The 27,123-nt window shown below is 40.5% G+C and overlaps 1 protein-coding gene across 2 annotated transcripts in view; it reads right to left on the bottom strand.

The window, feature by feature from the left end:
• LOC111575530 (protein kinase cGMP-dependent 1) overlaps positions 1-27,123 on the bottom strand; it is a 90,417-nt gene that overhangs the window by 49,628 nt on the left and 13,666 nt on the right. For both annotated transcript variants that reach the window (XM_023280723.3, XM_023280722.3), the window contains exon 3: positions 12,783-12,896. In XM_023280723.3, coding sequence (XP_023136491.1) covers positions 12,783-12,896 — 114 coding nt within the window. The remainder of the gene's footprint in view (positions 1-12,782; positions 12,897-27,123) is intronic.

Raw genomic sequence — 27,123 nt, 5'->3', positions numbered from 1 at the left:
TGGCTATTTTATGACAGATTTTTCTGTAGATTAGTTTTCTGCGATTGGTTTTGTACACACCAATTTATACCAGCTGTCTGATCCTAACAACAATCCAAATAAATGTTGATTAACTGTCAGTCTGAACATATTTCACTCATGGAAATTCCCCAACAGATTTAAGACAAGTTAAGAAATTATCATTTGCTGTGTCTGCCATCCTATTACAAAGAGAGGAGCTGTTATTGCTGTGGAATTGAAACCCCTAATTGTTTGAATCCCGCAGCTTTGTGCTTTTAAATGATGCATAGTTGAACGTGATTGAAAAAACAGAAAGAGTTTTCACTGAAACTCCTATTCAGGCGAATGAGTGCTAAGGGTTAACTCTTGTGTCGATGCTCATGTTTACTAGATTAATTTCTGCCTTTTATTTTCTATGGGGACTCGGTGTTGATCACTTATCAAACATCTCACTTGAGAATAATAAGCCTCAAGTGCACAACATTAAACTGATAAGCGCTTGAGCTGCAGAAAACATGTTGATTATTTAAGCAAAATTAGAAAATGAAGCCATTTTGTTGCGAAATGAAGTCTTCATGTGCTCTAATTCTTTAATCTATCCCTACGTTTCCTCCGCAAAATTCTTCACTCATCTCTCTTCTATCTCCTCTTTACTCCCCCATTTATGATGTAAATATTTTTCAAATATGCAGTTTCATATGTAAATTTCACTTTAAGGATGGAAATATTCCAGATCATATTAGGTGTTATTTTGAAACTAACGCTCAGATTCACTCTTACTTCATGAACATCGACATCTTTCCAAACACTTGATAACTGGTGGTCAGTTTTCAAATTAGAATTTTTTCTCTTCCTGCACATTAAGATTTGCATTCTCTCAGTAATTGTTGTATTTGTCTGCTGTTTTCAGTGTAAATTCAAATTCAAATCTTTCTCTGATGACTGATAATGACTTTGGCTGAGTCCAAAATTACCTGTTTTTCCCCTTCTATAACTACTCCCCTTATAATGGACACTCAGTAGCTTATTTGTGCATTTCAGACACTTACTACTCATCACCTATTTTTTTCCTGTTCAGGGGTTTCTGTCCATCATCATGCTGACAATTTCAGAGCCACTCAGCAGTAATTTTTATATGTACAAAATGTAGCACATTTCATTGTGGAATTGTTAGCAAAAGGTACGCAGGAAGCAGGGATTTTTGAGGGTACTATAAAGTAGATGCATTTTCGCAATCACAACTGAGAGACTACAACAAAATAGTGGGCGGTAAATGTGGTACACTGTGTATTTTTTCTGATTTGTAATTATTCTTGTCAAATGTTGCTTCAAAACCATTCCCTGTACTCAGCCCTAATTGGATGCACATAAAAAGGCAGGAAGAATTAAACAGTATAAATGAGAAATATGACAGTTTACTCACTACCATCCACCTCTCACGAGGCATGAAATCAGGCTTGTTTGAGGAGTTGAAGTCAGCAAATTGTGTTATTATCATACCGAACATCAGGGCCTATTCACTGCCTCATGCTGTGGTCAGCAGCATTTGGCAAGACAATTTTGACTTGAAAGCTGTGACCAAAGCCAGTGGGACAATAAATATTGTGGGCTAGACTTCAAGTACAAACTGTTGGAGCAAGCATAGCTAGTCAGATAATATTAGCAATCCACAAATGATCCAGCTACTACATCCAACGCGGTGGTGTCCTTTTCTCAGCTTGTCCTTGCTCTTACTGCTGACCATACATGCTGTAAGCTTCTGGCTTTTCTACCATCCACTTACAAAACTCCTCCTCCACTGATAGATCAACGAGGTCATAAAAACACAAAAGTTGGTAAAGTAGTCGAGAGTGTGAGTCACATTTGTTCTGAGAAGGATCAACTTTTGTGTTCATTTCCAGCAGTGGATTCAGATAAAATACAGGTGAAATACTAGACACTTTCATTTACACATAGCCATGCATATGTGTCTCTGTTAGCAGATTATGATTCAAATCTGTCATCTGGGCTGCATCCCGACTCTGTTTCAGAAGGAGGTGGTAATGCACCCAAAGAATCTGTTCACTAACTGTCTAAATGCCAAAAGACGGATTAATTCTGCATTTTAGCAGAACAGATAACAGCTAGATACCTAACAATTATCTCTCACCCACACAGATGAGATGCTAAGACAGCACGTCGGCTGCTTATTAATGGCTAAGAGCACTCAGTGTCTAAATTCTGTTAAACTTTACGTGTCGTAATGACAGAGGACAGATGCCACAGATGTTTCTTCCACAGAGCGCTCGCTGACAGTTACAGTTGTTGGACAGATGGACGCATTTGCATACTTTCAACATCTGTCGTCTGTCTTTAATTGAAGCTTCAAGGATGCACTTGGAAACTTTTTAAAAATGCAATAGCTCTCTGATCTGCATGCGAGGTGCAAAAGATTCCACACAAAAAGCAGCTACTGCCACTGTAAAATAACTTTTACTGGAAAGCAGAAAGCAGTGCAAATGTGCTCTTGTGTACCGCAGGTGGAAAGACAGCTAAATGCAGAGAGACTGTTCTCATTTACTCAGTATTCCCTGCAAGCAAAACGCATGTTCATATTATTAGCCAGTGTGTATATTTACACATGCCTTGCAGCATAAAAAATGTCCAAGAAAGCTGTTGAAGGCTCCACCTGAGCTGCTGCTTTTCTACCAACTAACTGTATATTGCTGCTTGTCTGACGTCGCCTCTCTGGGTGCTTTAACCTTTCGAGCTGTATAGAGCCCCAGAAGAGCATCTAGCTCCGGGCTCACACCTGCGCTCCAACAGAGAATCAGCACAACAACAGCAGCAGGGGCCCACAGTCCAAACGCACACAGCTACACACTCAGGCGACAACCGTTAACACGTGCATTTATGCACAAAAGCACGTCAAAATTCTGATGCAGCCGAAATAAGTCACATTGTCGAGTTTTGGGCGCAGACAACAGCGACTTCAAACAGCTGGGTAGGGGGCTGCCCTGCCACCCTCACCATTTATCCACCACAATTCTTACTGCATGCTGGTAACAGTGTTACCATGGCAGCCATGGAAACAGAGGAGATTTTTTTTTTCTTTCCCCATTCAGTCCCACTGGAATTCTATCTACCGAAGCCATTCTCTCCATTTTCTTCTCCCTGTCCTTTTTTCTCCTTATTCTTCAGTTATCCGATGAAGTCCTTTATCACATGGTATTGTAGCTCTCTGGAACCTCTGAATACATCAGCAAGAGGTGAGAAAAAGAGAGCCCTAACTTTTACAAATGCATTTCTGGACATAATTATGAACGCGTCAGTCATAACAAACGAGACTCAAATTAGTTTCAACAATCATTAATAATTCCCGTTGCTTTTGTGGACCACTTTCACTTACTTGTGTTATCTCTATTTCCCTGTGTGACTAATTTCTTGTTTGCCTGCCTACATAAACTGTACAGTCCATTTTCCATTTCTCTTGTTTTTGCATTTGCATGTTTATCTTTTAATGCATTTGCACGTTGTCCTCATCAGCCTATCACTTCCCAGCTCTTGGTCTCCACTTCTAATTATCATCAGTATCCTACGATTGGAAAAGCCACAGCAGCACAATAGACGGTGCCTCTATGTTCCTTGCTAGGAGAGCACTCGCTTGCTTTCCTGGTTCTGAGGGCCCTTCTCACCAACCCTTAACAGCTTGGCCCTGCGTTGGTTCCCTCGGCGCACAACAATGACTCTAATACGTTGTTTCTCTCATTAGCTTCGGCTGTTTTAAATCTCCATATCATGCATTTTACATGTGTGCGAATAAACACGACTCCTATCTAACTGCACATTCTTACATCTACTTCCCTGAGGTCATGTTTGCACTCAGCACAGCATGTAGCTTAGCCTCTTAAGCAAATATGCCTCTTGGCTTCTTCCTATTTCAAATCCTAAAAAGTGAAATAACTTGCCACTGGAGCTGTACTACAGTTTAAATTCCTTATATTTTTCTTTTCGTAGCTTGAGTTAAAGGAATATTGCATTGCTTTTCACCCTCATCCGCATGATTTATTAGAAAGAAGCCATGGAAAAAAGCAAGCCACCAGCAAGATAAATTAAAGTAATAAAAAGCTGCAAGTGTTCTTCAGGTTTTTCTTAATTTGGCATTTATTCTTAGGCAGGCTTATGTCTGTGACTGGAAAATATCCAGACATTTAAAATGATGACTTCATGAGAGGCTTCTGTCCCGTCACCCACTTAGTTTAATCTTTATGGTGTCTTTATACAGGTAACTAGAATAAAGCTGTTTCCAAGCCAACAGCCTGCTGCATCAGGACAGCTCCACAGATGAGAACATTTATAGTTTGTTCTGCTAGAAAACCTCTCCAGCTGACTAAAGAGAACAGAGAAGTGCTTGCATCCAGCTTATAAACATTCTGCAGAAGCGGGAACAAGTGTGTGTGTGAGATAATGTCTGTGCTTCCATTATATCATTCGCTTTCAAACCTATTTGCTTGGAGGCTAAATGATGCAAACTGAACTGTTAACAGTCGCAAATTATCAGTATTAATGTGAAGCACAGCTCGCGCCAACACATTTCCTAGCATGCAAAATGTTTGACTAGCACATTGCGCATTCAGTGTCTTCACATTCAGCTGAATTTATAGCCATGTTTGAGGTGCAAATTGAAAGCAAACTCATTGTCACAAAAGTAATTACTTTTGTTTGGAGGGTGCTTTTACATCTTCAGCATAAAATGCTGTTGTTTTTCAGGACAAATATCTGGTCCGTGGTATTCTGTGCAGAATCTCACTGCTAGGTCAAAGAAATGCCGGACGTGAACTCACTGTTTATTATCATGTTGTCTGTGAAAAATGCGAAACTGCGGCGATAATGTTTTTGCAGGTACCTCACATTTCTCTGCGGTGCACAGGTTAGCAGAAATGTCATGCACAAGAAGGAGAACAAAGGAAATAATTACAGAAGAGATCATAAATGTGTACTGTACACGCACGGCGGACCCGGGAGAAAAAGACGTAGAGGGAACATTGACAGTCAAAGCAACGTGTTTTATTGCTTAAACACAACAGCAAAAAGCCGCCGTTCTCTGCCTTCCGCACCGGTTGTAATGTTTAACTTGGGGCCTGGTTTTCGAGGAGTCAGACCTGTAACTTATCTCTCTCTGCCAAAACAAGATTCGCTCGCTGTAGACAGGGTGATTCCTGACATTGTGCAGACGGACTCTTCTGCACACACACACACACACACACACACACACACACACACTCACATGCACATTTTCCTCTCCGAGACTGATTAGGAAGGCAACTGTTTGCTCGCTCTGAACGGAAGGAGGAATCATCGTACAGCTGAGATATCACTTTGTTAAAAGGGCCGTTCTCTGAAGTCTCCAGAACAATGCTGTTGCTGGATATCCTTTCTGTAATGCGTTGATAAAATATGCTGTTTTTTTTTTGCTGTTCATTCACCCTCTGCTACCTGCTTCATCAACGGAACCTGCAGACGAATTGGCCTCTAAAGCTGCACCTGTCAAAATACAGAGCGCATACGTCGGAAAGTATATCATTATGCACATCTGTGGTGTCTATGTGGATTTAAAGGGTGTTTCAGACATTCATTAGCAGAACCTCAGAGGGCTCAATTCCACCCCAAGTCATGGAAAAACAACAGTAACAAGGAGAAGTAAACAGCCGTCAAAAGTCTTGGCAGGAAGGTATTTAGAGCTCAATATTCATGAGCCAGTGGTGCATGGTGCACAGTTCCACTAACCAACATGCACACTAGTTAAAATAGAAACATTAATCTTAAAGGACAGACGCCGTCATAGCTTGGTTGGCTGCCATTCGCGAGAAATAATAATCTTCCATCATACTAAGTAGGATATGGATTTTCATTTTTTATCTCAAGTCCGTGTTGGTACAGGCATGGTGGAAAGTGTAAATGTCAAACCATGGAGATCACGAGGAGAAAGGAAATGTTAATTTGAGATGAATATCTGATGCCCAGCTTATTAGAATGTAAATGTATAGACTTGTTGGCATGAATATGCATCTAATGTATTTATGCATTAGCTCCATACATCACCTCAGTGGTTTGGAATATTCTGCTGTAACCTCACAGCCACGTTATGAACCCAAATAACTCCTTATCAGCATCATCATGGATAATAAACAGGATGCTATTTAAAACTATCGATTAAATAAAAGTGGATACAATATTTTTTTTTCATACAAAGCATAAATATCCTTCATTAGAATTTGCACAACTGTGGCTTGGATTGGCAGGAGCTGGATGATTCAGAGATCTATTTCTCTGTAGATTTTCCCTATATACACACAAATCTGGATGTATCTTCTGAGTAAATAATACTTGCCAAATAAATAAGCTACTCCACAGCATTTCCAAGTACCCTCTGGCAAACTGTAAAGTATCCACTAGAGTCTACATACCCCTGACTGGAGACTGCTGCTGTACTGTCAAAAAATAGGACAAGGAAATCTGAGTCCTGATTCTTGTACTGCCTGGAACATTTCCAAAGATAAGTTGCTTGAAACTCTGAAAAAAAGACAGCAATTATAATCTTGACCAAATTATGCATCTATGGAGTGACCTCCAGGATGAAAATAACAAAACTATGACCTACAAATTGGGCTTTTAGCTATGACCATTACTCCAATCAGCCCAAAGCAAGCGATAACTAATTCTTCTTTGACCTGCCATGCAACAGCTGTCAGTTTTCTTTTTTAATTTAATGCTACCACGTTTTTTCCAGTATCTGCAGAGAACACTCCCTTAACCAGCTGAAAGCCGAAATGTGCACGGAAGCGTGAAAGAGAAAGTGTACTAGTGTAAAAAATGGCAACACAGTGTCTGACAGTGCTCATCATAAATCAAAATTTTAGAAAAAAGCTGACTTTATACGAATTTCACTCTCTGAATGAGTGTAAAAAGGTGAATAATGCAGGCTGGGAGATGTGTGTGAAATTTATGTTTGTGCACGTGTGTCCACAGCTGGTTAACACAGCTGATTTTCAAATGACTGTCCCACGTGTCCCATGGATCTCCTTTTAAATGCACTGTGCAGCCTGTTTTTTCTCAGACTGAATTATGACAAAGTTATCATTCAAAAAGTATTATAATCTCGTCATGTGCATTAGCCATGGCCCGAATCGAGAGCACAGCTGAGTTCCTGCCGTAATGTCTCAGACGGCGTTTTCCACCACTATCATCAAGATGAAATATGTAGATAATCAGTCTGACTGATTGTGTTAGTAGTGACTGGCAGTGACCTCACTGTCTTAGAGATGACTGGTCTGAAACAGTGTCAGCATTCTTCACAGTCACTTAGAGCCACTAAGACCACACACAGTGCTTATTTTTCAATCATACATTTGTTAGAGACATGATTTTTTATTTTGCTTGCTAATAACAAAAAGATCTACTTTTGAACGTCAAAATCCACCCTTGACTTTGGAAAACAGTACAAAAATAAAAGAGCCCTAACTATGCACATTTACAGGTTTCTAATTTTCTTTTGGGAGTCTACTAGATTATATTTACATGCCTTAATGTTCAAAAAACACATTATTTTTCTCATACTGCACATTGTTGCAACACTTCTTCTCACCTTCTGTGAAATGCTCCATTTTAACTCCTGTTTCTTTAATTTGCTTAAAGTTTGCTCTGATTGGTCACCTGGTCCAACAAAACTAATACAATAGGCTTGTTAAAGATGAGGCAAACCTGCGCAGATTTGATCACCGGTGATTGACGCAGAATATATGCCAGATAGATTTCTGTCCGACTTAATTCCCACTTGCTCTGAAAACGCAGGCAAGGCTAACATTTTGAGGTAGAGAGGGCGGCAGTTTTTAGAGCCAGGTGCCGCAGTTGTTCTCAGGGCATGATGGGAAACATGTGGCTCTCAGTGTTTTTAGTTTATTTATGTGGTTTTAGAGGAACAGGTTTGGTCACCTCATGATTTACATGAAAGTTCATGTAAAATGGAGATTAAACCACGAACAGAGATCAAAGATCACCAGATTATCCCTTTACAGACTGCCGTGCCATAACTAGAACTATTGGTGACTGTTTGCAAACTCATATATTCATCAAAGAGCATTTTAGTAAATCAGTTTGTTTCTGTAAGTTCCGTACATTTTCCGGAGGCTGCTGGAAACCGAAACGTGCCTGATGTTGTTTGCTTACAGTAACTCCAGATCAATGCTAGGCAGTGACTAAAAGCCCTAACAGAAGTGGCTCTATAACCAGGAAATATTCATGAACCAGAAGAAAGCCCCTCATTCTCTGTTTGAGGAAGTGCCAAACAACCCGCTTCACTGGTTTTAAAGAAATGTGTTATAATGGTGACATCGATAAGAAAGCTATGTGACACACTATAGGAAAGGGAAAACCCAAGAAGCATCATATGGGTTCATTTCCTAAATAAGGGCATGTGTCCAAAAAAGTTTTTTTGGCAGGAATCTAGGGAATATTTCATCCCAGAACTTCATCAAAAAAAAGCTCCCACGCTGTTTGAGGATTTGGTTTCTATGACACTGTGACAACATATCACCACTGTAATGGACATCATCTCTCGTGCTAGTTTCTGCCTGAGTTATCATACTATCTGGGATAAAAATACAAGGCAAGAGTAAGCTTCTCCTCCATGTTCTTAGTTGCCGAGGGTGACAAGTTCCACTCATGTGATTGGTTGCCTGAAAAGGCGCATAAGTGACAACCGCAGCGGCTTTCTGAAAAGTTGAGATTTTCAGCTAGAAGCAGGTGCAGGCACAGCCAAAAAAAGAGCAACGTTCTAAAAAAAGACACTGGTAGAAGCGCTTTTTGTGCACAAGGCTGCCATACATTCTCCTCGTTGGGAACAACTGAAAAAAAGATGCAGGCACTTAGGAAAAAAACTCTATGTAAACACTCAATCTAACGTATTAAGTCATTAAGTCAAGCAAAGATGTAAAACAGACTATCTATTTACACAAATTCCAATGTGAGAATTTGTTGCTGTTTCTGTTTTATGTCACTGTAAAATGAATATTTGAGATTTGGACTGTTAGTCAGAGACAAAAGGAAATCTGAAAATGTCATCCTCGACTGTGAATTGATTTGGTGAGACAGTAACTGCCAGATCAATCAATCCTGACCATAATTGTTAGTTGCAGTCTTATTATCACATTAACCTTCCAGCATAACTTGCAACTGTATGTTTGGATTTCATGGCTCAAGCTGGCATTTTCAGCAGACAGTCACAGCAACAATATTGTTATAAAATCAGTTTTTTCCTGTCGTTGTCGTGCCGTGCAATGAAATGTACAAATGTCAACTGCCGCGAAGCTTTATAACGCACCATGCTGAATTGTGTCCTGTTATTCTGTCCAAGTCTTCGAGAACCACTGACATTTTTATGCTATAAAAATATTTTTTTTTTTTTTTTTTTTTTTTTTTTAGCAGAAGGCTATTGTCCCGCTCTTGTCTGCAGACAAAAAGATACCAATTTTGCCTTGCTTCCCTTGAGGTGGATTCCTCATTTTGCTGTCACCGCTGTCCTGTATTTATCACCTCGCTTTTTCTTCTCTCACTCTCACCCTTTTCTTCTTCTCTCATCTTTGGCCAGCATCGTCCCAATTGTTGTCATGTGAAAATGATGTGATATGGATTTGATGGCGAGGGGATTTTTTTTTGTTTTTTTTGCAAAGTACAGTCTCTGGCAACATTTTGCTCTCAGGCTGCATATAAAATCCCACCTCATTTCTCAAGACTGGCAGAGCCAAACCCCAAATGTAACTATAGCTCTACACTTAAATGCCAGTATCCTGAGACTAAACATAACATATTGATTGGCGGAGCTTGTTGAGGGAACCACACAACCTGGGAGGAAGTGCTGCTAAAATTGCTTATGTAACTCACTTTAGAGGATCCATTTCTTTTGGGAGACTGCAAGCAATCGCTCACACATGAAATCATCTACAGGATGAAAAAGGGACTGATGGAAATATCTTTGTCAGCCCTCCAGGAATTTGTAATCATGCAAACCAAGAATTAGTACAAATCCAACCAATCCTTGAAATATTTAGGGCTGCTTCCAATTTTGTGTAATCCCTGCAATACATCCACATAATTGTGTATAATTACACAAATGGTTCCACATTTTGCCAATCAACCTCCTTCATAAAATCGTCGAATATAGTTGACTTTTCATACCAGTTTGGGAATGAAATGTGTATTTCTGATTTAGTGCATTATTTATTTGTTTTACCGAGCCTTCTGTTTGTGTATTAATATGAATATAGCAGTAATTTCACATATTTTCAACGTTTCACAATAAATCACAGATGCAGCTCATTCCGCTGCTGCCAATTATTTTCCAAATTGTGTTTTTCCCAATTTCCAGACGGCCACTGGTTCGATGAATACTGGTGTCGTTTGACAAACAGCCTGCAAAGATTCAAAAATCGGTGTGTGCTAGATCACAGCGAGCATTATGTATGTTTCATTGTTGCCAGAGTCGTATTATTCCTTTGTTGTAAGACAGCAATAAGTCCAGATTGATTTGGAGAGCTAGCAAGCGTAATGATCCCTATGATGAGCTGCCAAAATCGTGCCAGTTTCGAATCTGTGATTTTCAGAGTGTTTTGGAATGAATAGAAGCCAAATGATGCCTGAAATATCACAAAGGCAAACAGAAAAATCTGAAACTCTGCAGTATGCTTATGCAAAATAAAAGTTAAAGTCAACAGCATAAAAATTGCAACATCAAGTGAATAATGTCAATTTAGAATCAGTGAATAATATTAGAAAGCATTAAACTGCAAAATTTCAACCTTGTTTACACTTGCTGGAACAGAATGGCCTAAAACTTGCTCTTTTTTAATGCTGACTTAGTTGGAATTCAAGTAAAATTTAAAATATTCATGCAAGTTTCCCTGCAAAGTAACGAAACATTGCACACTGTGCCACAAGGAAACAAAGAAACAATGGAAATTTCATCTTTTTCTCAGGTTGTTCCTAACTAGTCAAACTGTGTTGAAAGAACTGTCACATCTGGATATGTTTTCTGTAAATACATCATGGCTCTAGACTGTTTCTCTGAGGGTTCTTTTTTAAAATAAGTGACAGACTCTCCACATTATCACAGTTGGCAATAATGCAATTATGTTGTGGGTTACCTGTGCCTTCAAAGAATGGAGGACCGTTCGCAGTTTACGGATGAGCTCCCCTGAGTTCACATTAAAAGGTTCATCATCTAAATTCTGCCTGGATGTAATTACTTATGCATATGACTTAGGGGACCATGCAATGTAAATCGAAATTACTCTGAGGAGATATCCTCTTACAGGGTTCCACACTCAGATCAAATTAAATTGGTTGATTGGGAGCTGAACCGCCATGCACCCTCACTGTTGCGTGTTTGCCTTTGGAAACCGTCACCTCAAATCGGACTACGTGGCAGCTGAATTCCTCGGCACATTCATGGGTAGCGACATACATTAAAACAAAGACCACCATCCTAAGAGACAGTGCCAGTGACCCTGTTAGGCTCTAAACACACTCCTTCCCATGTAGACAATGACATCACTTGTTCCATGCTTGAGTTTTTATTAAGCAGCGCTGACACACACACGTCTGAAGATCGTGGCAGGAAGTACAGGCCGGTGGGCTGGCGGCAGGCAAAATAATATACAAAAGATAGACAGACACTCTGTCGCCGGTGGGAGGGGAATATGTTATCCCATAAGAGTTGGTTCATCTCCCTGTGGGCAGTTGTTGCTATAGCAACAGGAGCTGGGAGTTCCAACAGGTTGTCTGGTTGGAGGAAGAGGGGTTCATAGGACATGAAAGGGGTCGGAACATCGTCAACCCTGTTTCCTCCATACTTTAACTAGGGCGAGCTGAACCCAAGGGATCCCCTGCTCTTCGTGCATTCATTCATACGTGGGTCAAAGATAGATTTTCATCCCAAGCTGGCAAACACCAGCCAGCTCATACTGTATGGAATTATTTACGCGATCAGCGGTAAATACTGAATTCTTATGAGTGTGTTCTTTAGTGCCAACTGGAGTGTTCACTCAGACCCTGACCTACTTTTGTTTCAATTTGAACTGCATTTATGTGCGTATAAACACTTTCGCACGCCATCATCTCATTTCACCTTTTGTCTATTTATCATCCTAACCAAGCACACATTTCAAGCAATTTCCCATTTCTCGCCTCACCTTAACGCACATTTTTCATCTTGACACGCTATCTCATAATACATTAGTTTCTCAAATGTGTGCAGTCTACTAGCAGTCCTGTGCTTTCTAAGTCTGTCCTCCTCACTCTATCGGGTGAGTATTCAAACTGTCAGTCTGACGGACCGCCTATTCACCCCCCTGCGCATCCTTCATAGCTGAGAGCTTTGACACATGAAAGATCAGAGTCAGTAAACCTTGACATTCAGCTCACTGGGGGTCTCGCAAGACACTTAACTGGAGTGTTGTGAAAATACAGACTGGTGATGGGCAGTGTTTCGTCATGAATGCGGAGCAACGTTATCGCTGTGATGCCCGTGCACGCTCATACGGTGACGGTGTGATGCCGCTCACTGTGCCGACACGGGGCTGATGACTTAAAAGCAGAAAGACCCCTAATCCTCTGCAACGAAGCCACAGCTTTGAGTGTGTGGGTGTGCGAACAGGAGACATTATCTGTCACCTGGGAAACACGCGGACATTGAGCACAGACTCGTGTAAGCACTTTGGATGTTTTTCCACATGTCTGTGGAGACTCACTCTTGACAGTGGCGGTCCTGGTGCAGTTGTAGAGAATAGCCAGCTCTCCAAACACCTTCCCCGGGCCCATGGTGCAGAGCTTCAGGCTCTCCTTTGTCACTTCCACCTTCCCGTCTGAAACATGGACAGAAATGCAGGTAAGCCATTAGTCGTATTGCTGTTCAGATTTCACATTCATTTTCCGGCCTGATTAGATGAGTACGTTCAGTGTGTGCAGCAAACAAAGTTGAAGGGATGAAATGGAGTGGATGATAGTGTCTGAGGGCTTTTGCTTCATTTTTGGGGGCATCCAGCCAGAGTGCTCTTGACTCACTGGGCTAGAAAAAATATAAGATTATTTTGCAGTGCGGGGTCTCCAAGGGATTCTGGTCTCTTACTGACGCCTGTACATGGGGGAAAAAAAATGCTTAAAGGAAAACACCATCACTCACATACACTGTATGGTATGCCTTGAAGTAAATCAATACACTAAATGTGAAAATGTGTATATTTGAACAGGACTGAGGCAATCACATAACATTATTATTTCAGGATGTTTAGATTCACATAGGCACCCTCTAAATCTGCTTCCAAGGCAAACATATAAGTATATTTTTGCACTGAAAAAACATTAGCAACCATTCTGACATTTTTAACTGCTAACATAATCCAGTAATAACAAGTTTTTCCAGCAATACCCCAAACCATTAAAGCTGGAATTGCACTCCTGCCGAAATGCACGTAAACATCTTTGCTGATCTATGCAGATAAGCGTGTTATGGGCAGCCATAGGCCACACAGGAGCCGAGGTGCACAAAGACGTCTCTGTTTTTTTCTTTCAGAGTTTGGGCATGTGTTTCAGCTTAGTACTGCTGCAATTGATCTTCTAACGCAGCACGGAAAACAAAATTTGCCCTCAACAAATATTTATGCCCACCTGCTTACTGTCGCCTCCGTTTACGTCGATAAATGGAGATTCATCCAAGTTTGTGTCACAGATGTGGTGGCTTGTTTGCACCGTCACTGAGGTGAAATTGATTTCAGTGTAATTTCTTCTCTGTTTCTTTACTTTGTGTATTGCTAAATAGAGGGCATTGTGTCCTAGTGCATAAATCCATTTAGGTTTTCACATATATTGCATAATAATTGTTGATTTAAACAGTGCACCTGGAATGCATGCCAGTATTTGATAACTACTTAAGAAAGTAAAAGACATTGTTGAATAATACAATAATCATACACGTACGATTCAGATTCTCCACACAAACAGATGTGCCTTGGATAATCCTACTTTTCTCGGTAGAGTATCCATGTTGTTTGAAGTTTTTTGACTTCATATGACCGAACAATGGTCAACACTGTCTCTCACATCCAAATCAAACATTAACACCATGTCCAGTACTGTAGGAGAGCCAACTTCAAGCTGAACTGCTGATTTTCAGGTTGGCATAGCAGCCAAAAAGTTCAATTTTTCCAAAAATAATTTTTCAAAATTAATCCATTTTAAATTGAAATCCACAGATTTACTGGCTTTAAAAGTATTGAACTGAGCTGCACAGTGGTGGTTCAGCACACCTTGTTGTGATCCTGCTGCTGTAAACTTTTGCTATTACATTCAGTCCTGTCTTCCTGCATGACTGACTGCCAAACCTCTACCTCATATAGCACCAGCCACTTCTGTGAATAAAGCACAAACTTGAATGTATCTAGACAGCATCTGTGTACATTCACCCACGTGCTGCCAGAAGAAGCGTATCTCCAGCTTAAAGCTAGTAAATCCATATTTTTCTTTCACACTGTATGAGACTCTTTGCTTCTGTCACTGGGAAAGATTGCCGCTGCCAGTGTGTTTAGATAAGCCTCGTCAAGCATGTACACTTTCCTGGAAAGTCAGCGTTCCAGCAGGACCGTAAATCTGACTCACAGAGCAAAATCCCAAAGAAAACAGTTAAAGTCTGCTGTAGGCAACTGATGAAATACAGCGAGATGAGAGTAGGCGAGCCATCCATAAAGAAGTGTTATCTCATTAAAGTGCCATAACCCCTGTTGACACAAAGCCTCCAAAAAATGTTTCAGTACTCCTTCTTTTCTCCGCCGTCTTGTTATTTCCACCTTAATGGAACTATAGTGCACATTTTTCACCATGGACAACAATGCATAATCTATTAACACCCAGCATGAAAGTGAACATGGAGAGAAAATCTTCAGTGCTTAAAGTGTGTCACCATCTTAGTGTGCTCCTTTGCTGTTTTTACTGTCCATGCTCAACAGTTCTTTCTGCCAGAGCCCCCCTGCAACGCTCTGCTTGTTTTTTCTATTCGAATGAAGAAACAGCTGGAGGTTTAAAACAAAAAAACAAAGTGACGTCTCTCTATAAAAAGCTTTTTAACAGCACGCTGCTCCTTCAGCATTATCAGCTTAAGAATTCATAGGAGGCTTCTTAGACTGATTGAAAAACATATGCACAATAAATCTGTCTTTCAAATGTGTCTTTCAACTCCTGTAATTACACGACCTAATTAATAGACTGCTTACTTTTCAAAACTCTTAAGTCTGAATCTAATTAGGTCGGCGAAAGGAACAGTCTGTTATGTAGACTGCCTGATCTTAGAAATAATGGTCTGAACGTTAAGCATAACATAGTGTTATTCAATTAAGTAATAATGTTTGTCTTTATTGTGATGAGCACCTTTAAATCTTTAACACATATATAAAGAATACTGAAAGCACTCATTGTAGATTGTAGTCTCCTGTAATTCTTCTATTGTGTGCTCCTTACAAATACGCTTTTGTTGAGGCTTTCATATGCAGAAAATAGATCAGTTCTGTGCACCTCAAGATCTCTCCCAGGAAAAAAGGAAACTTGCTGCTTGCTTAAAAGAGCTGTAACATATTACATGAACTGCCTGCAGCTGAAATAAGTGTTGCAGTGTCAATCCCAGCCTTGCAAAGTCTATAAAGACTACAATTAGTGTGCTCAATTAAGTACAAGATTTAAGTCTTGAGTAAAGCCGCTGAAAATCGATTGAGCCCAACAAAAATGTGCCAGAACGAATCAGCGAACTGTGTTGAGATTATGATGCGACTCGTCAGCACTCAGAACTCCTAAGCCTTTGTTACAAACTATTAAACGTGGGTGTCATACACACGAGAATGGATGATGAATAGTGTAGGAGAAAATTGCCAGTGATTTCATGACGGCTGCTGTGATTTTCTAGTTTTAAAATTTGTAAGCAAAGACCAAAGACGACACCGTGTGCTTGTTGCCTCTATCTAATCAGGTGTAAAAGGAAAAAATGTTAATCTCTGAGTGAAGGAGGCAACTGTCTATCCTCAGCTGTGCACGCTATTTGAAGCACCTATTGAGCCCTGCAATATCACAATAAACGAAGCAGGACGTGGTTGGCTGTTGCTGGGAGGCTTTGATCCATCAGAATAGTCACACGGATTTCTGTGCTGGAGTGGAAACAAAGAAAGCGTCTGCAGTGGTGTATGGATAGAAACAGATACAATATACATCTGCGTCAATCAAAGACAGTCAATCAAAGTATGCAAGACTCAGAATTTCATTAAGGAAAATCAAGGACAGTCACTGATTTAAGTGTTTTGTGGATGGGATCATACAAGGACAAAGACAAGCGCGCAACAGTTAGTAAAAAAAACTTTCAGCCTGACTATGGACAAAGTTAATAATTTCCTGTGGAGGTCCATGTAATTAATTCCTGAGCAAGTGGAGCATAGTGCTTCCTTTGGACAGCTCCCTCACAGCCTGCAGTCAGGCTGTGAATTGCTCGGAAATTAAGTAATTCAATTAGTCATTTATTGGAATTCCACAAATGATCTCTTTTGCGAGACTGTTATCTACAAGTTCACACGCATCCCTCCAGACATGCACACACAAACACACAGTCCGGGTCATTTCCTGTTTTTCTGTCTAATAAGAACTGCTGTGCTATCACAATGCTTTGTTGCAGTGGCTCCAAATGTAAATACTCTCATTCGGGTGCATTTACATTCACCGAGCCATTTAACAACTGCATACATTCTGATGCATAAAAGTGCATTAAAAAATAAGATAAGTAAATTAATATAACTGTGTATAGTGTTAACAGCTATTAAGGTTTTCACTATCGATACATCACATCATTCCCCTGAGGCTGTGTAGCTGTCTTAATGGGGATCATTTGAATGCACACAGTCGTGCGTTCCACATAGCAGGGCATCAGGACAGACCTCGGAGCAGACTCCCCCTGGCTCAAGATCAGATGTGTGATTCTGGTTGCATTCCAAATTAAAAAGCTGCCATCTTTTGGACCGACTTTATCTCACTGCTGCTGAAGACTTCACAGATAAAAGTCAACGTGAATGTGTTCCTACTGGCCCTCTAAACAGCAGTGATTTCAATTGTCTGCTGTGATCTACAAAGGATATCAGACTGAATTATCAACCATTTCTATTAAGAAATCTGTCTTTTAGACACAATCTGATGGCTGCAGATGGATGCTCTTTTTTGCAATTAATGAAGTTGTTTGTACATCTGACTGTTCTGTTACACTCCAAAAATAACCTGGAGAGAAGTACATCTGTTGAAGACCCAGTACAGTGAAAATCAAGGTTTTTTTTAAGCCATTTTAAGGCAGGGAGACTTCTACATATGCAATATTGGTACACAGAGATGAGTTTTTAGGGTTTGAATCAATGACCAGAGAGGCGTTCACACTGAGGCCATTAGGCCATGTCTATAAATAAAGCTAAGTTATTCAGGCACAGGATACTGTTTGTTTCTTCCTCTTCTTCTTCTTCTTCCATTGATAGTTTTTGTGTTTTCAAACAGCACAAAGTGTACATCAACAGACAGGATGTGGGGGAGTTCATATCCCGCAGAGAATAACATACAACCACCATCCCATCCTGATGGGCTTTGTCCTTCCGGCACTGTCCAAGGGTCAGATTACCCAATGCTTCCTCTATTCTCCATTAGAGCAATGGAGGAACATTCAGACTAGATCAAGCGGAGAGTTTGTTTCATCCTCCTCCCACTGGCCAAAAATAATTAGATCATTACCACTGAAAGTTTTAGGTGGTGCAACGCTCAAGTCGATACTTCTGACTTCAGGTCAGCAATGATAAATCTGCAAGCAAAAGTGGCCACATTCTGTCTGACAGTTTGAACGGTCCAGTGGAGGAAAAGCCATGGGAGAAAGAGGACTTAAGCTGAAAACTCCTTTGGTCGAGCGTGGGATGTATTCAACAGGGACTGAAATGGGTTCAGAAAATTCCAGGGTTTAAAAAAAAAATCACCATCTGCTCTTTATTTGAAAAAAAAAAACCAGAAGATGTGGTTCATAAATTGCAGTTTACTGAAAAGGCCTGAAATTGTAGCCTTTGATAGCACATCAGCTCTGAGCAGTTATTTGTGTTTTCACCTTGTTATTTTATAGAACACAATGTGACCCCTGAAAACACTTTCAGCATAAAAAATATAGCTGCTGTGTTATAAAAAAATGAGACACATAAATCAACTCAGGGAGGAGACATTCAAAAATGGAAAATCAAATAAATAGATCACAAGGCAAATGCTGTGCTCCACTTTGAGACTAATTATTAGTGAAGGTTATAAAATTCATTAACATCTGTTTTCTTAAAAATTGCTAATTTATCCTGAGCACAGAACTGTGACCATATTCAGAAATAGGGTTGAGCTGTTTTGCAGCAGTCGTGTCAACTCATGCGCTATTTTTCTCCCCAGTCAAAAACAAAACAAACCCACGAGTTTAAGAAAATATGGATGTAAACTGGAGCCAACAGCAAGAACAAGCACAAACACAGAGCCGGCGAGAAAGAGAGCAAGAGTAGTGTTAAACAGAATGGATGGCTCAGAATGGGAAAGACTTCTTTTAAGTTCAAAGCACCTTGGCACTGGAAATAATAAACATATCAGGCGTTGTTTCTGCAAATCCGTTTTGTACAACTGCGGGGTGAAAGAGCGGCAGGATGTGGTATGGCTGGTAAATGCTTAAGCAGGGACAGTGGGTAACAGAGTTTGACAGAAAAATGTGTTGTCTTTGAACTGTGGAGGGCAAATATTAAGATATTTTCAGCAGAGATATTAAAAGTGATACATTAACTCTGCACCTGTCATATGGTGATGTCGCAGTGATGTATTTTAAAAAGGCATGAACAGACTGCAACTTTAAGACCCTACAAACATTCTTAATGAACCAAACTCTATGCACTTACTCTTATATCATCATGTAGCTAAATAAAGCAGGTTGTAGCTAAAGATATTGTGAATAGTTAGCAATATATGATCAGTAACATGCTGTAAATCCATTCATTCCTTTTCTTTTGCTTATCTTAGGTCAGGTAATAGTACAAGCAGGCTAAGTAGGGCTTTCCAGGGGTCTGCCTCCCCAGCAACGTTTTCCAGCTCCTCCTATGACTTCCAAAGGCGTTCCCAAGCCAGATGAGATATATAATACCTCCAGCAAGTTGTAACTCCTCTCCAGAGTCTTCCCTTAATTGTAGGTGCCTCAAAGGTGTCTAAAGAAAGGTGCCCAGGAGGTGTCCAAATCTGAACTGCCTTCTGCCCTCTCTGTTGTTGCTGCTACAACCAACTGTTGTATGAGCACAGCCCTGTATTACATCAAAAAAAAGATGCTTGTTGATATCAGCTTTCTGGCAACAAATTTGTGCAGCAGTCTGCAGCACAGGGAGGAAGGAGATAACAATTTGTTCACAGTGCTGCAGAAATCCACTAATGCTGATGTTGTCAGAGGAACTGCCGCCAAAATCAACCCTGAAACTGGGCACTTGGGAAATCACATGATTCGTTGTTGTGGTCCTGTCAGCTGTTCTTCCCTCTCTTGAGACAAGTGATGCAAGATTGACAAGAAAGTTGAATTGAACATCTGCTGACTAGTGTAGCACAACTTTCAGCTATATATGGCTGGAGTGTGCTCACATCACCTTCATTTGTTGTGTCTTGTCAAAAAAACACTGCTGTTACCATTTCTTTTAAAACGACAAGAGCTGACAGCTTTGTTTATGCACCGTTCTGCGGATCGGATGTGAAGGCAAGCTGACGTTAAGCAGTCTTCATAAGCGCACGCCGCTTTTTTGCTACAGGAGCAACAAACAGTAAAATTGCAGGGGGAATGGTGGGAGGAGTGAGGTGAGAAATGGAAGCAGGCAGACATGAAGAGAGGATAAGAACAAAAAAGGGACAGCAGGGGAGAAAGACGAGGAGGGACACCTGATGCTATGGTATAATTTGAGATGAGAGCGCTTCACATCTTTTTCAGGTCAACTGAAGCATCGTCTTGTAGGACTCCCTGCCATTGCATGATGGAAAATTGCACTGCAGTTTCATACGAGTGGCTTGGGAGATGTAAAGACACTAAACAGCGTGTTGTCAACGGGATACGAAGGACAGCTGGTTTCATCCTTTTTACATCATTTTACCTCGGAGACGGGATTGGGCAAGAACATACTGCAGTGCCATATGTCTAGTCTGAAGAGTCCTTCAGCCTCACACAAGAAGTTACTTTTATTTAGAGTTAGTGTGACATGCGAGGTGAGATATGATGGTTAAATCCACTCGTCTGGAGCCCCTTTTTCTATCTGTGTTTTCATTAAGACATTATAATAGGCCTTGTTCCATCCCTGCCACTCTACCACTCATCATACTCTGATTATGGCTGCTGTGTTGACAAGCTGATTGATAGCCTGAGCATAGGGCAGTGAAAATGATCATTTTGTATTCATACACCAAATCACAGCCTCGCAGTTAGCGTCCCCGCCATGTGCGCATACTGTAGCATTTCTCTTATGCAGACCAGACTTAATTAGACAGCTTCCACATCAGAATACAGATTAATATGGCATCTAAAGTACTGCAATAATGGGACATTCTCATTTCCCCAGCCTGCTGCTTCATTCCAGTAGCTTGCTGTATCACCACAACATGAGACAGCATTTACAGGGAAATGGAGTCACTGTCACTTCATCTGACTGTTGGTGACGCAAACGGCAAATGTAAATATATGGTACAGGACATACAGAAAGTATATTATTTGCCATTCTCACAATCTTAGTTATTTGTATTAGCATGAAAAGATTTGTTAGTTAACACTAAACACACAGTACAGGTCAGGTTGATGATAAATAAATTGGCTTTTCAGCTGTTGGGCAACTTCACGTTATGTTTTTTCCCAGTTTTATGGCAATCCATTTAATAGTTGTCAATGATACTGATCAAAAGTAGTGTGCTGGTAGCTCAAGAGGAAAATTCAGGGATCATTTTGTTTAGGGTTCATCCTCTAGGGACCGTAAATGTCTGTAGTTTTTGAGATAACACAGTCTGGACCAACAGACTGCAACTCTAATCCACAGAGCCATGTTCTACACTATAATTACACACTGAAAATCTCTTATCTGTAACTTTTTTCTGTATCTCAAGCATTATTTTTCTGGCTGTTAAAAGATTACATGCTGTTTGATGAGCTGAGAACTGTTTAATCTCCTCAGCTGAGGAAATCTTTTCAGAATCCCTTAGATAATGTCCAAAAAGGCTTTGTTGACAAGCTTAAAGGAAGCCTCTTTTGCTTAGTTTTGGAAAAGTTAAGAAGATACAATAATGACATGCTCCAATTGTATGCTGCATCAAAAATATACACGCAAACAGTATACACACAAAGTTGCTTTAAAACAGTAATTTGTACTTTGCACAAAAAAAAAAAACTATTGAGAATCCCCATGGTAGGACAGAGTGTATTTGGAAGAGGCAATCAAAGTTCAAAGGGAGATGAAAGAGATGGATTTTAACTCAGGAGACTCAATAAAAAAAAAGTCTTCAGCAAGAGAATATAAATTTAAAATAAGCCCTTATTGCACAGTCCTGCAGACCTTGACTCCAGTGACACTGATTGATGAAAGTGGCCTCTCCAAGCTCCCTCTATTGAGGCTTCTTCATGTACGTGAAGAAGATGGTAGGTTAGTTTACAATACGGAACGAGAACATTTTGATCAAACCTCAAGGCTAGAAATCACTAGATTATCTTCAGGTCACAATGCTGTTTACAGCCACTGGAAAAAAGGTTTCCTGTATTTCTGCAGCGATTGCACATACACAGCTATTTATGAGGTAGTGGTCTGCATTATATTGACAAAGGTCCTAGTATTTTTTGGAATGCATTAGATTTCACAAGTGTACTTAATAAAGTGGCTGGTGAGTGTATACGTGCATGAGCTCCGTGAATGTGCCACTCTAGGGGTGAAGGGAAGGATTTGCCTGTCACTGTAGCAGAGCAGATTACTTGTGCTCTATCTTGTATCCTCAGTCTGAACCTCAGCAAACACAGCTTATCCAGTCACAGCAGGCTCTCAGCATCACTCCCACCAGTGTCCACCACTTCCCCAATACACTCACTCACACGTTCACAGCAGCAAGCATCCAATACAGTACCTTTCACAGCCGCTGTAAAGAACCGACTTCCAAACATTTGCATAATATTCAGCTCATATGATGCTTCTGAGCTTGCTTTTTCTGTGTCTGCCTTCCTCCTCCACCTCCTCCACCTCCTCCTCCGCTGCTCTTATGTCACACACACACCTTGCCTTCATCGTCTTTCCACATGAGAAACTCTCTGAAGCGGGGTTAGCCACAAAGGGGATAAAGGCTCAGGGATCATTCACAAATTACTCATTAATTCATGCTACGAGGTGTATTCATCGGCCTCTGTGGAGCGAAAGTGGGGATCAATTCTTATTCTGGGTCTCGTGGAAAAGAGAAACAAAGCCCACACACTAATCAGAGAGAGGGAAAAAAACGTGAATGGAAAGAAGAAAAAAGAGAACAGAAAGTGAAAGGCAGATTGAAAACGAGGCGAAGATGGACAGATTGGTGAACAGTAACAAAGAGGAATAAGACAGTAAGGGAAGAGGGATAGTGACAAGAGGACAGATTGGGGTCAAAGTTGGTAAAATGTGAGGGGGAGTGATAGTGGGAAGTGTGCATGTCTCCGGTCTCATGTTTGGGCATTTTGAATTGATATCTTGCAGCACGTCTCTGTGTGAGAAAGTGCGAGAATGACAGAGAGAGAAAGCGACAAAGGGAACTACTTAGAGGCGGCGAGGGCAAATGAGAAAAGACACTTGCCAGAGAAAGAGTGTTTTCACTTGGTGTTCGGGGCAGATGGTGCTTCGAACAGCGTAGGTGACATTATTAGTCTGCAACACACGCATACACACCATTTGCACATAAATGGCACATTAGCTGAAGTTATAGTCTGCTTGATAGTAGTATTTCAGATATTAGGCTATTGTATGTGTTTGTAAACGCAGGTAGATGTTTGCACGCCTTCCTGAAAATCAACCTGAATTTGGTGCAGCTTATATAAATGTCCTGTTTTGGGATTTTTTTTTTCTGCTCACACTTTTCTCTCTTTTCACTGCTTCTCATGAATAAAAAGTATGTAGCTGTAGACCTATGGAGGTTTTGCATCTGATTATTTCTGCGACTTTAAATTGGGAATCAAAAATGCCAGATGCATGGAAGTAAAAATACTCTCTGCAAGCTCTTTTGCAACATTTCATTTTCCATGCCTCAATATTGCATCAACAATGCCGTCAGTCAGGTGAATAAAAAGAATAAGGCACACATATGGCTACAGGTACATTCAATTCTAAAGGATTAAATATATATATATATATATATATATATATATATATATATATATATATATATATATATATATATGTAAAGATATCTTTGACATTTGAGACAACAGCATAGAAGAATGTCATTACACATGTATTTCATTTAATAGGCAGCAACTAGCTTCTCCACGCTTGCTTCTATTTCATTATCCAGCTGATTTCTGTATCCCGACCACATTTAAGTAGACAGATAGAGGCCACCCACCTGATCCTGCTGGCGCTTTTTGACATGTGTGTCATTCCAATTACAGACCCCTCACCGTTTCCCCAGATGACACCTTAATAAACCTCCACTGAGAGCCTCATTAAAGTAATCAGGAGGGCCAATGTGCAGCATACGTGGCTCAGTCTCATGCCAGTGACGGCACTGCGAGCCACGTTACTAAAGTAAGCACGCATATACAAACACAAACACTCACAGTCGCTCTTCCATTCTATTTTACAAGCTGCTGAAACTGGGCTCCCTCAGACGTCTTTTCAGTAGAGCGGGTGAATGTCTGAGCCTCAGCAGTGAGTTATGGTTCATTATTAACCGGCGATTGGCTGCTGTACAGTTATTGTATTGAATGCCGGCTTCATGCTGTGGTCTCGGGGGCAAATCAAACCAAAATCTGTGAGCCTCAACATTATGCTGTGCTGAGTCTTTTTTCCCAAGATGCTACTTTAACGGCAACAGCAGCAACAATTTGAAGTCCGCATTAGTTAAGTTGCCAGGCAACAATACAGAGCAATGGGCTTGAGCACTCACGTTTCTATAACCCAGTGCATACTCTATTATCAGATCGCCTTATTAATATGCAAATATATCACAATGATTACAAAGCCCAGCTGATGGTTTAACGGTGGTACTTTCTGTAGTTGTAGCAGGTACAACTTAAGGTATGAGTTGTGCTAAAAGAGGCTGTGCATAGTGCTGCTAATTTGCTTTACAAATTGTGTCCTTTCACACCGATGACAGTGAGTCACACTCAGGTGGCCCTGGTGATTACATCTCTAAGCTCTGCTCAAGATGAGCGAGGAGCCCGTCTGCCTTTACTCTGCCTCATTGACCAGTGGGCACAGGAAGCCTCTCTCTCTGAAGACTCCAGCCGATCGCACAGCAAGACGATGAGTCCTTTAAACCGGAACAGCTGTCAGAGTCTCAGACAGAGACATTAATTCATTTACCTTCTGTTCTTTAGGGAAATTGTCTGGTTTTGTCAGATGGCAGACTGGTTTGATTTCTTGATTGTGATCAGGTAGTTAATTTGTTGTTTTTTATTTGCAGAGCTAATGCATTATATACTGAGATTCAATTTAAGTGTAAAAACAGATAAAACAGGAGGTCTGATTATGTGTTTTCGAGTAATGTTTTCATAAGACAGCCTGTGAGGTAGAGCGCAAGGTGACAGCGAGGTGATAAGTTGCCACTAGAAGCTATAAACGGGATTATCGCAGAATAAAATATGCCATGAAATTAAATGTAAACAGACACCTGTGCCTCTCTCTCACCCAGTGCTGTTTACATTTGATTAGTGGCACGTGCAAACAGATCAGTGTCTGGTGAACACACAATCGTGTCACCCAAGCATCATGTGATAAGGAGTCACAACCCACAGAGAAACTTGTATGTAGCCACGGTCGGTAAACACTGCTGTTCATTGTTATTCTGAGGTATATCTCAGTAAAAGCAGCAGGAAAAGAAAATGACTGTCAGGAGTGGTTCAGCATGAGCCTCAAAGCACCACATTGTTCCTTTCTGTCATATTCACACGTTGAAAAAATGCTTTTAAAGCCTCACCTAAACTTTAAACACGTTTTCTTGATGAAATCTGTCAAGAGGTTGTATTTGCGTTGCCTAAAAGCAGGTCAAATAAAATAATTGGGACTCCAATTTGTGTGGAGAAAATGCCAGATCCTGGATGTACCCTTAAATCCCCTGAACACCTCCACCTGAATAAAATTGCCGACAGTGCATCAATGGTTGAATTGAATATGGTAGCCTGTCAAAGAAGCTGTCAATGTACTGCGAGCAGGGGTTTGGGGCTGACTCACACTGTAACATTAGCTCTCTTCTCACTTTCCTCACTTCTCTTTCTGCCCTCCATGTACTTTTAGTAAAAGTATTGAACTACACAGTGAGGACATTCAGCTAGTTTTGCCTGAAAGTTAACAAACAGGAAAAAATACATAATTCAGAATCAGTATCAGGTTTGCATGCTCCTTCCTGGATAGGATTTTTCTACTTGCAATGTGTTAGTACCTCACACAGGGTGAAAAATGCAAGGTGCGGAAGGAATGCTTGGTAATATTCAAATAAAAATGCAAAGTTGGCAGCATGGAAACAGGGAAGAAGAGACAATAATACATCCTGTTGTCACGATGAAGTTGTCAAACAGAAGAGACGTGCTCAGTTTTTTCATTCTTTTTCCAAATGGGGACTGGCACAAGAGAACAACTGTGACTTTTACTGTGTAATTAAAAGCATCAAGCCGTGAGCAGAAATGTGAAGTAGAGCTGAAATTATTTGTCAAATGCTTAATTAGTTGATCATTGGAGCAGCTTTTTTGTACAAATACACAACAGCCCTTAGTTTCAGCTTATCAAGTGGGAGTTTTGGTTGATTTCTTTGTCTTCTATGAATCTAGATTAGTGATTGTATTTGTGGTTCTGGACCACTGATGGGAAGAACTGTGAAGATCGCTCACCGTTTTCTTACCTTTTGTAGATCAAGTGACAAATTGATTAACTGTGAAAACAAGTGACAGATGAGTCAATAATGACAAGAAAACATTTCTAATCTCAAACCTAAAGGTCATTTTTCATAACTCGCGTGAAATCGTTAAACCTGGGTTTATTCTGGGTAACAACACAAACCCATTTATTGACTAATTTTTAAAAACTTTCCTGCTGACGGGCAGATTAATCAAGATTTATAGATTAAACTGCTCATGTCCTCTTCCAGATTTGCTTTTTGTCCAAGTCTGGGTGTTCAGTGCCATTTAAAACCAATAATCAAATCTCTATTCTCAAGGCTGAGTTTTATGCTTTGCTACACTTCTAACAAGCTTTAACCCTCCATCTCTTCCTGCAACATTCTCCTAGAGGACAGGTAGAACCAGCGCCACCTATTCAAATTAGCAAACAGTGTTTCATTACACTGAGATGACTGACGGCTGCTGTGAAAGAAATCGATGGGGTTTCACTGTCGGGAAAATACTTGATAATAATTGAATGTGATTATATGAGTTATTATCATCATTAGCCACCTGTACGGTTCTTTGCGAATAACCAATCAAAAACTCATCCCATCTCCATGGAAACGTGAGCTTTAGTCTCTGTTGCAATCAGTATTTTAAAGAGGACCGACGTCAGTTGCAGCTCGGTGGAAGCGACCGAAATACAACAAACACTCATTACACCAGCGGCAGCCAAGCAAGCAGCCTCATCAAAGCAGCGATCCCATGCCAGGATCCATTCTGTTTCTGCACCTCTTGTTGTGTCTGATCTCCACTTATCAGGTGCATCAGAAACAAAACTATACCGAGGTAGTTAAAACAGGGGGGCTTGGAACCTCTCTGAAAAATCAATCTAGCGTTAACAACCAGCCCGCCAGGTCCTGGTAAAAAAATGACACAACCACCTGAGCAGTGAATACTTCATT

The sequence above is a fragment of the Amphiprion ocellaris genome, chromosome 16, assembly GCF_022539595.1.
Source record: "Amphiprion ocellaris isolate individual 3 ecotype Okinawa chromosome 16, ASM2253959v1, whole genome shotgun sequence".
Classification (NCBI taxonomy): domain Eukaryota; kingdom Metazoa; phylum Chordata; class Actinopteri; family Pomacentridae; genus Amphiprion; species Amphiprion ocellaris.
Note: the sequence above shows the minus strand (reverse complement) of the source record. Positions and strands in the feature narration are given on the sequence as shown.